Consider the following 10,878-nt stretch of genomic DNA (forward strand, 5'->3'; position numbering starts at 1 on the left):
CCGAGCGGGGCGCTGCTGCTGCAGATCCTGAACATGGGGGGCGTGCCTCATCCGCGAGCACGGCGGCGGGCGCAGGGCGATGGCGGGCGCGGGGCGACGGCGGGCGCGGCGGCGGGCGCGGGGCGTGCGACGGCGGACACGGCGGGCGGCCGGCAGCCGACGAGGGAGCAACGAGAGCAACGAGGTCGGGAGTGGCTCGGTGTGGGTCGCTGACCTGTGGGCCAGTGGCGGACACGAGCGGACGAGAGAGGCCGAGGAGCGCGTCCGTCTGTGTCCATTCAGACCCATTTGTGACCCAACTTTGGTCTAGATTTGGGGTTGGGCCGGACTGAAACGGACACCAGCGGACAACTTTGTCCGTTTGAATATTACCGCTGGGTCGTATTTTACCTCAAACGGACAAAAGCGGACCGGATGGGTCACGGATGGATCGTGCGGTGGAGTTGGCCTAACTCTGCATTCTTTGACCCCCTAATCCTCCCCTGTTTCGCAATGCACATCGGGTTCAAGCCACCTCACTTGTTAAATCTTTTGATCAGGTTTAATGGATGCCATGGCAAATATGGGAAGTTTTTAAAGAAACAAGGAAAATAACCCTTAGAGCAGACGTGCATCTATATCATAGTTTTAAATAGCCGGCTATAGCCTTTTTAGCAAGATGCCGCTAAATAGCCGCCTTCACAAATAGCCCGCTATAGTCTGCTATAGCCTGCTATAACTCTGCTATAGCTGATTTGAAGGCCCGCCGTTATTTTTTGTAGCCCGCTATTTAAAACATTGATCTATATCTATACCAATACAAAAAGACCCAAGGGGCATATCCAATTAATATCGGCCATCAAATCATGTCAATCCAACGACATATACTGCTTTAATGTCGAGCGCTCAACAAGTTTAGCGTGCAGTTAATTTCATGCCAAATATAGTGCTAATCACATAATAACACATAAATAATATCCTACTTAATATCCACATGCGCTTAATATACTTCCAAATTAACGTACATGCACATTGACTAGTTTTAAACAAAGGAAAGAACAACAATCCCTCTTGTGCCTTAAGCACGGATCATGTACCTCCACTACCACCCCCACGATCTAGAATAAGGGTTTGCGCATAGGACAAAAATGTTTCATGGATAATCCGGTCACGATTTTTTCAGCCAGACGGGCCTCTCAAACGACCCTCAAACGCCCAGGATGATTGGCACCCCCATATCTAGCCCAAATATGGGGCGGATATGGAGGCATCCGGGCCCGCCACCCATGCCAGACCCGGCCCATGCTGGCCCACCCAACCCTAAAATCTTCCCCATCCGCTTGTCGGACCAATCCCTAGCCACTTCACTCCTCTCCCCTCCGCCACCCAAGCTTGCCTCAGGCTCCTTTCGGTCGTCTCCGGCATGGTGGGCAGCGGATCCAAGTCCTTCACCTCCAAATCCGTCGACCCCGAGCTCATCCCGCGCGGCCCTGAGGAGGAGATGGCCGTCCGGCTTGCGCTTTGCCGGGCCCGGGAGGAGGCCCGTGGACGGCTGCTCGGACTCCATTCGTCGGGAATCCATTGCCTCTGCCCAAATGGGGCATGGATCCGACGCTAGGCCGGCCGTAGCTGCCTCTCCGGAGGCCGTATGTGCGATCCGTCTGGCATCCGAATGCGCTGGAGGACGTGCAACCCCTCCGATATTGGGGACGCACCTTCGTCCCATGAGTCCACGACAGTGCATGCACGCCGTGCAAGGCACCGGGCACGGGAGGCGGCGACAACCCTCGTGGCGGCGGACGTCGGCGAGGCGGAGTCGCATTCTTCGGCTCCCCATATGGCGCATTAGTTCGGGCGCCGCAACAACATCGTGGTGGACATCGGTGGCTTGTTCCTGGACGGATCCATCATCGATCTGACATCCACCGGCACCATTCGAGTTTCGGTCTCCGACGAGGAAGAGTAGGGCATGGGAGATGGCGGGGCCTTGAGCCCCATGAGCCAACTCGTGTCCCATGCCCTACCCTACCTTGCTGGCGACCGGACCAACACACTAAGGAGCGCAGCCGACCGCCAGACATGGCCAGGGCGGAGCCGGGCGAGCGGGGAGCGGAACCTGAAGAGATATGCGTAGATTAGGTTTCATGTTGCATGTGATAATATGAATTTGAGGTTTCCAAATGCGGAATTCGTTTTTCAAGGGGTGACCGGTCACTGACGCGGGGGTCGGATTTGTCAAGCCCGGTTGTAGATGCTCTTAGGGCATCTCCAACACAGACCAACAAATTTCTCCAGCATATGTTCATTTGTATGTCCGAATGTGGTATGTGGACATGATGCGGGAGGGAGTCATCTAATGATAATCACAAAGTATCCAGTTGGGACGAGAAAAAAGTAGGTGGGATCATGCATGTAGTGGGATATTTGTGTTTTGAAGTCCAGTTAGGAGGAGAGAGAAGAGGGAGGCCATGCATGTGCGGTTGGAAGGAGAGAGATAAGAGGGTGACCATGCATGTGGTTGGTCAAGTGCAGGTCCGGACTCCACCAAAGCCCCCCATGTTTGTCTCTGGGATACTAGAATCCGTACGCCCAAACTGCTAAGCAGACATATATAGGTCCTCGTTGGATGGCAAAAGTGGTCCAAACACTCCGATCTGGACATGTAGTGAAGGTTTGAGTGTCCACCTTAAAGATACCCTTAATAGAGCAACCGTGCACCAGCGACCCTATCCCAGTTTAGAACTATCTTCCCTTTGATCAATCCTTTGAAGTTCAGAATGTGCTTGAGTTCCATCTCCATTTTCTCATGGATGTTGACATCATCATCAACACAGCATGTTCGTAGTCCGATTTTGATGAACTAATGAACTCTTTTTGAATGAATTCATCAACCTCCTGGTCTGTATACTCCTCATCCTACCAGACTGACAAATCCATCATTTTGCCTATAAAAGAATCCAAAAAAACTGCTTAGCCATTATTGAACACATTGAGGGCAAAGGTGTATGACTGGAGGAGCGGGACATAAATCGCGGGGGCGAAAATGGCAGGGAGGAGTTTTGTGGTGGTGATGGTGATGTCAACACTGTGGGGTCATAATGGTGGCGAAGCTGGGGTGGTGATGAAGCTAGGGAAGGGACGTTGTTGACGAGGGAGAAAAGAGAAGACAAAAATGGTAGGCCTACCTAGGCCGAGGTGATTTGATGAAATTTTGTGGTGGGTCTTGTTTGTCGGATCCGACGTGGCGGACATGTCAGAGCCTCCCCATAACCGTTTCAGATATGGGCTAGATATGATGGGTGCCGGTTGGCACGGATGTATGGTTGAGGGAGCCGGTTGGGTTGTTATTTCTTGAACCCGTCCGCTAGACATACAAATCCGATATAAAGGGTATGATACAAAGCCAATATGAAGGATCTGGTTGTAGATGCTCTAAGCATTGAACACGAAGGTCTCGCATTCACTAAGCTGCGCAAAGGCAACCACTGCAATGTTAGTGTATTCTTAGTTAAAGGCATCTTCAATGTTGACCCACAAATTTTCTCCCGCATCCATCTCGAGACAGAGGAACTAGTCCGTGGACACGGATGCAGGAGCCACATACATTTCAAGCCGGATTTTCACAAACCGGACGACATTCATCAAATCCGACGGAATTAATCAAAGTTCAGATAGAAAATAGCGCAAGTGATTCATACATAGCATGCAAATAAGCCTAGTACAACAGTAGTTCAAATTCAACGAGCTTGACCGGATGTTCAACAAGTTTTTCATGAATAGATCATGTCGTCACACATACTGCGGCTTCAGCTTCATCCAACAGTGTGGGTACGTAAAAGGTTGTCCCTCTATCCTATGGTACATCATGGCGGCACTTTCGGGACAATGTATAGACCAACATTGAGTGAGCAAATGATTCAACCAACAAGTTGAGCAAGAATGGCCAATGGCCACATTACGGTACGACCTCCTCCGCTGCTGAACCCAATGGCCACATTGCCTCTAGCCGAGTAACCGCGTCACAACACTTGGTGATGGTAGTCTAGACGGCGTACCATCGATACGATAACGACTGCACATTGAGATCATGGATGATGTGTATGCATGTCATAGGGCGCAATGTGCTTTCGCGCGTGAAACGAATCATGCACGCGCTGCTAGAAGATCCCTCTTCTACTCCAACTCCGTGCGTATGGCCAACCACGCATCGCACAACAACTCATCCTCTATGGTTGAGTACCCCCACTTTGCTTCCAATTTGCGGGGAAAAGTGACTCCCGGCCGGTCAGCGGACCGATACACGCATTGGATGGCAAAACACATCCAAACCGCACAGTTCAAATGTGTGCGGACGGTTTGAGGGTCGGTGTTGGAGATGCCCTAAAATGAGTAGTTATGCCTAGCTCAAATAAATTTAAATTGAGATTTAAACTTCCTTTCAGAATTTTGAGCGGTATCCACTCGGTTTTATTCGGTAGCCGCATCTTTTGCCCCCTCTTGGCATTTGTTCATTATATTTGGTAGCCATGACCTTGGCCGGGGTCGAGATTCATGATGACGCGAGGTGTACGGTGGTTGTGCGATCGGTTATTTGAACGGGGGACCAACTTTATATTTCTCGGCAACCAAGGTGATGAACGAAGACAACCAACATGTAGTTGGATGGTTAGGAGGATAGGAATATTTTCAGCCCATCAGGGTTCAAGTCAATTTTCGGCGATGTGTGTTCAGTGGAAGAAGACGTTCCATGGTGACTTCGAGTGTATGCTTGTATATTTGAGCGCTTATATCTATAGTGTTTTAAAAAAAAGTTGATCAACGAAGGATTTGAAGCAAAGCAGTCGCGGAATTGCGGAATTGGATTGCTGCCGGGTTGGACGAAAACAGGGAGCGCCCACACAGATCTCCAACAAAACGGAGGGCACACTCACGCACATGCCCCTACGTGTTATCCTACGCACGAACACGCTCCTTGGCTCCCTGCCGTGCAGTGGTCATCAAAAAGTATCAGAGGCGAGTCACTTGGATTAGTTTTTATATGCGGACCAAGGAGGCGGTGTCATCTGTGCTCTGCCGCAGCGCAGCGCCGGCCATCCCGCACGCCCGCCGCTCGTCTCAAAACCACGGTCTCGCTTCCCACCGTATCAGCTCGCCTTCCTCTCCGCGCGCACGCCGGTTTCGCGGTTTCTTGCAGCCTATAAATCCGGCCGGAGCACCCAGCTCTGCACCATCCCATTTCACACAACCGCTACTCATCTTACCTGACACACTTCACTTCCTTCGGATCTCGTGCCACCAAGCTCTGCTCCCGCCAAGATGTCGACGGTGACCCGCGCCTACCTCGACCAGAGGCTCGCCGCTGCCAAGCGCTGCTCCAGAGGTAACCAAAACGATATCATGGCCTGGCGCGCCCGTTCACCATGCCGGCAATGCTCTTGCTGCTCTGTTCCAAGTACTACATTGCAGCTTTGTGTAGTACTGTCTGTGCTGAAACTTGGTGTTGATTAACATCCCTGTGTTGGTTCGAAACTGCAGAGGCTGCCATGGCCGGAGCCAAGGCCGCGGCCGTCGCCACCGTCGCCGCCGCAGTCCCCACCGTAAGTACACATTGCTCAGCCGGCACAGCTAGTTGCAAGGACGAACAATCAGCTCACCAAGTTCTTCGTCCGTTCCTTTCTCTGCAGCTGGCGAGCGTGAGGATGCTGCCGTGGGCCAAGGCGAACCTCAACCCGACCGGGCAGGCGCTCATCATCTCCACGGTCGCCGGGATGGCCTACTTCATCGTCGCCGACAAGACCATCCTGTCCATGGCCAGGAAGCACTCCTTCGACGACGCGCCAGACCACCTCAAGAACACCTCCTTCCAGTAATTACGCTATAATAGCTCCATTAATAGTGCGTAATAAACCGTGTACGCCGGTCGGCCTGTACATGTCTGCTGATTCAGCTAGGGAGGCGATCAGGCGAGGCTTGCAGACAGTGAGTGGTCTACTGCGCTTCTCTCCGAGCAAGCACTTATCTGATCAAGTAATCATCATGTATCCAACCAGTAATTTTGAATTCATAATGACTTGTATTTGTACAACTCAGGTTTACCCACCATCCTTGTTCGTGGTTGTCATTTGACATGTGGCCAGTGGCAGATCCTGCACAAGACCGAAATAACACTGCATTCTTCGACCCCCTATCCTCACTTCTTAAATCTTTTGATAAGGTTTAATATATGGCGTGGCAAATATGGAAAGTATTTATAAAGATAAAAAAGGAAAATAATCCTCAGAACACATGTGCATTTTAACAAAGGACAGAACGACAATCCCTCTTGTGCCTGAAGCATAGATCATGTACCTCCACTCCCACCCCCACGCGTTAGAATAAGGGTTTCGCATACGACAAAAAATGTTTCAGGAATGTTGATCTGGTTTGAAAGTAGTACTAATAGAGCACTCGTGCGCCAGCGACCCTATCCCAGTTTAGAACTCTCTTCCCTTTGATTAGACCTTTGAAGTTCAGAATGTACTCCAATTCCTCCTGGATGTTGATCATCATCATCAACTTTGCATCTTTGTTGTCCGATTTTGATGAGTCGATGAATTATTTTTTAATGAATTCATCAAGCTCCTATTCATTATACTCATCATCCAACAAATCAATCGTTTTGCCTATAAAAGAATAAAAGAAACTGCTCGGACATTATTGAACGCATAGATGGCAAGGTGTATGACGGGAGGAGCGGGACATATTGCGGCGACGAGGATGGCAGGGAGGAGTTTTGTGGCGGTGATGCTGTCGCTTTAGGGTCAGGACAGTGGCGAAGCTAGGGAAGGGCCATCGTGGACGCTGGAGAAAAGAGGAGAGAAAATGGGCAGGTCTAGCTAGGTTGAGGTGATTTGATGAAATTTATGGTGGGTCCTGTCTGCCGGATTCGACGTGGAGGACACGTCTGAGCCTCCCCATATCCACCTCAGATATGGGTCGGATATGAGGGGTGCCGGTCGGCCCGGACGCATAAGACTAATTTGAGGAAGTCAGCTGACTTCCTGTTTCTTGAGCGGTCAGTGACTGAATCATCCGCCCAAACATATAAAGCCAATATAAAGGGTCCGGTTGTGGATGCTCTAAGCATTCAACACTAAGGTCTCGCTCTGCTGAGGTGTGCAAAGGCAAGCACCGCGATGCTAGCGGATTCCAACTAAAATGAGTATAGCACAAATAAATTTGTATTTGAAAATTTCGAACAGTGTCCAGTTGGTATTTGTGGGTAAATATGTTTCTCGCCCCCTCTTGGTATTTTTTTGGGTATTGGCAAAACCTTGGTGAGGGTCGAGATTCACGATGATGGGAGATGTATGGTGGTTGTGCAAGCGGTGACGGGGCTAGCTAGTGAAAACATTTTACGTTATTTGAATAGGTGATCAACTTTATATTTTTCCGGTGATCAATAAAAGATTTGCAGGGTGAACCAACCTGTGATTGGATTGTTAGGAGAATAATGGTATCTCCAGCCCATTAAAGTTAAAGTCCTGGTGCTGGTATTTATCCTGAATTTATTTCAGGATTATCTATGATGCACGTTCAGTGTGAGGAGACGTTTCTGTCGATTATAAGGATCGGAAGATGATATGCCGCCCGGGTGTGCGTGTGTTCATCTGGCGCCGGAGTGCGTTTGCGCGTCGATATGAACGCTTGCGTTTGCACTGTGTTAAAATTTTTTTTTGCAGCAAACCGCTCGCGGAATTGGATTGCGGCCGGGTTGGCCAAAAAACAGGGAGCACCCAGACCAGACAGATCGCCAACAAAACGGAGGGCACACTCACGCACATGCTCCTACGATGCAGCACCTACGCACGAACTGGGACACGCTCCCTGCCAACCCCGATCGATCCATCCACGCCTTATCTTTACCTATACTAGTTGCAGTGCAGTGGTCATCAAAAAGTATCAGAAAAAGTATCAGAGGCGAGTCACGTGGGATGGTTTTTATATGCGGGCCATCTGTGCTCTGCCGCGTCGCCGGCCATCCTCTGAAACCCACGGTCTCGCTTCCCACCGTATCAGCTCGCCTTCCTCTCCGCGCGCACGCCGGTTTCGCGGTTTCTTGCAGCCTATAAATCCCGCCGGACCACCTCGCTCTGCCCATCTCATCTCATCTCACACACCACTACTCATCTTACCTGACGCAGTTCACTGCTAGCCAATTCACTTCTCGTACCACCAACCTCCCTCGCCAAGATGTCGACGGTGACCCGCGCCTACCTCGACCAGAGGCTCGCCGCCGCCAAGCGCTGCTCCAAAGGTAACGGTTCCGGCCTCAGGCCAGCACCTGCTCTGCTCGTATATCCCACTCATTGCAGGTCATGTGTGTGCTGAAACTTGATCTTGATTAACATTCCTATCCGAAACTGCAGAAGCTACCATGGCGGGAGCCAAGGCCGCGGCCGTCGCCACCGTCGCTGCCGCAGTCCCCACAGTAAGTAGCCAGCTAGCCATTCAGTTCTTCCATGGTTCATAGCATGTCTCATGAGTGCGTTACCTGTCATTTCAGCTGGCGAGCGTGAGGATGCTGCCGTGGGCCAAGGCGCACCTGAACCCCACCGGGCAGGCCCTCATCATCTCCACTGTCGCTGGGATGGCCTACTTCATCGTCGCCGACAAGACCATCCTCTCCATGGCCATGGCCAGGAGGCACTCCTTCGAGGACGCGCCGGAGCACCTCAAGAACACCTCCTTCCACTAGTTAGATCCATTATTAGTAATGCCCAATGAACCGTGTATGCCAAAGTGCATAGCGTACAGTGATCAGCAAAGGGAGGTCATAATATAATTTTCATCATGCAAGTAGCCATGTACAGCATCTTTTGAGCTAGCAATACTGAAAGATGTACCAGCATTTGTTAACCAATATTTTCCAGCTACCGGCTATTTTGATGAGTCAGTCAGATTATATAAAAAGTTAAGCAACCTCAAGCTGACGTTTAGTTTAATCTTGTTGGCTCGCTGCCACCCACGTGACACATCGACTTGATCAGCGACAACATATAGTAAACCTCAGATCCTAGTTTCTAGTTAGCAAATTCAGCGACAGTGCCGTTTTGATCCAAGGTGATCCCAGAAAGATGCCGAAATTTCTCAGAGGGGGATATTTACACACCATGCATCATGTCAAAAATCAGTGTTACATCTCCATTGCTTGCTGCCACTGATCTCCCCGGAATATATAGTTGTTTAACTATCAATAACTCAGTCCACACAACTGAATCGTCATGTTCGTGTTCAATTTGGCAATTCCCCTGGCGAATCACATATCTTGCTTTGTATATGCATATGTGATGTATATATATGTTTTTCGGAAATGTTAACGCCCACACGTGTGGGCGTTTACATCTCGCCCACAAGCGTGGATCCGCGTCCGTTTGTGAGCGCACGAATCTTGGCATGTTTTTAGTGCCACGTAGGACTGGCCTGGTGTGTGGGCGTTCATCCGGTCGCCCACACGATCGTTTCACCACACGGGAGGGGCTGGTGTGTGGGCGTTCAACAGTTCGCCCACACGCCACTTTCCATGCACGCACAAGGGCTAGTATGTGAGCATTTATCATCTCGCCCACACGCCATCTTCTCTTCCACACCCAAGCTGCTAGTTGCCATATGTTATGCAACGCACATGGCAACTGCCCTAGTGTGCTTTGTAAGCAGGTGTCAACTCTCTTTTTACCCGAGTTGACATGTGTTTTGCAGGGTACACGGCAACTGCCTAGTGTGCACGTAAGCAGATGACAACTCTCTCTTTACCGAGTTGCCATGTGTTTTTGCATGGTATATGGCAACTGCCCTAACGTGCACGTAAGCAGATGACAATTCTTCCTTTTTACATGGCAACTGCCCTAGTATGCTTGTGAGCACATGGCAACTCTCTCAACTGCCTAGTGGTAGTATGTGGCAACTCCTAAAGTTTTGAAATCATGACAACTACAATAGACCAGACCATACATGGCAACTGTAGTTGAGCAACCATGGCAACTGCAGTTGTCCGACATGGCAACCGTAGTTCAGCGACATGGCAACTGCCCTAACGTGCACGTAAGCAGATGACAATTCTTCCTTTTTACATGGCAACTGCCCTAGTATGCTTGTGAGCACATGGCAACTCTCTCAACTGCCTAGTGGTAGTATGTGGCAACTCCTAAAGTTTTGAAATCATGACAACTACAATAGACCAGACCATACATGGCAAACTGCAGTTGAGCAACCATGGCAACTGCAGTTGTCCGACATGGCAACCGTAGTTCAGCGACATGACAACTGCAGTTAAACGAACATGGACGAGGGTCTGGACCATGGCAACTGCGGGCGCGCGGTGACTTTCACGCTGGGCGTGCGGGACCACGAGGTACGAGGCCTGACATACGGGGCGTATGGGCGTTATCTACTTCGCCCACACGCACGCGTGTGAGAGGGATCGGGAGGGAAAAAAAGATGTGTGTGGGCATTACTTGTTTTGCCCACACGTAGATATGTGGACTGTTTTTCTTATACACCACACAAAATGTGTGGGCAGTCTCCCTAACGCCCACACGTGTGGCACTTATCGGCGTCCATGTTTTTTTCATGTGTACTTACCTTATACATAAATTGAAGTGAATGGCAGACATGAACATGTGATGTATATATGTTTTTGTCATGAACATGATGACATTGGTGTGAAAGTGATCACAATTTAGTTTACCTAACTTTGTAATAAATCAGTGTAAATATTTGCACGACACCAAAATTATTTCCGATCTCACCAAAAGATCCGAAATTTATAAGATTTAGAATTTATATAGAACCAGTTAGTCTAAAATTCTTTGGATTTGAACAACGTTAGTCCAATTATGACACGGTTCCCATAGAAGTCAT

At 49.9% G+C, this 10,878-nt stretch overlaps 2 protein-coding genes across 2 annotated transcripts; both read left to right on the plus strand.

Annotated features, from left to right (window-relative positions):
- Positions 1-5,069: 5,069 nt before the first annotated feature.
- Positions 5,070-6,064, plus strand: LOC123088014 (early nodulin-93). Its single transcript, XM_044510146.1, has 3 exons — positions 5,070-5,359; positions 5,515-5,576; positions 5,664-6,064. Exons 1-3 carry the CDS (start codon positions 5,296-5,298, stop codon positions 5,847-5,849), a joined length of 312 nt encoding a protein of 103 aa, XP_044366081.1. The 5' UTR covers positions 5,070-5,295; the 3' UTR covers positions 5,850-6,064.
- Positions 6,065-8,217: 2,153 nt separating this feature from the next.
- Positions 8,218-8,894, plus strand: LOC123088015 (early nodulin-93; the record flags this gene model as incomplete). The annotated part of the gene is given in 3 exon segments (XM_044510147.1): positions 8,218-8,275; positions 8,388-8,449; positions 8,525-8,894. Coding segments are annotated over 3 exon segments (312 nt in total), but the record flags the coding sequence as incomplete, so codon positions are not given.
- Between the last annotated feature and the right edge of the window lie 1,984 nt (positions 8,895-10,878).

This window comes from Triticum aestivum, chromosome 4A (assembly GCF_018294505.1).
Source record: "Triticum aestivum cultivar Chinese Spring chromosome 4A, IWGSC CS RefSeq v2.1, whole genome shotgun sequence".
Lineage (NCBI taxonomy): Eukaryota > Viridiplantae > Streptophyta > Magnoliopsida > Poales > Poaceae > Triticum > Triticum aestivum.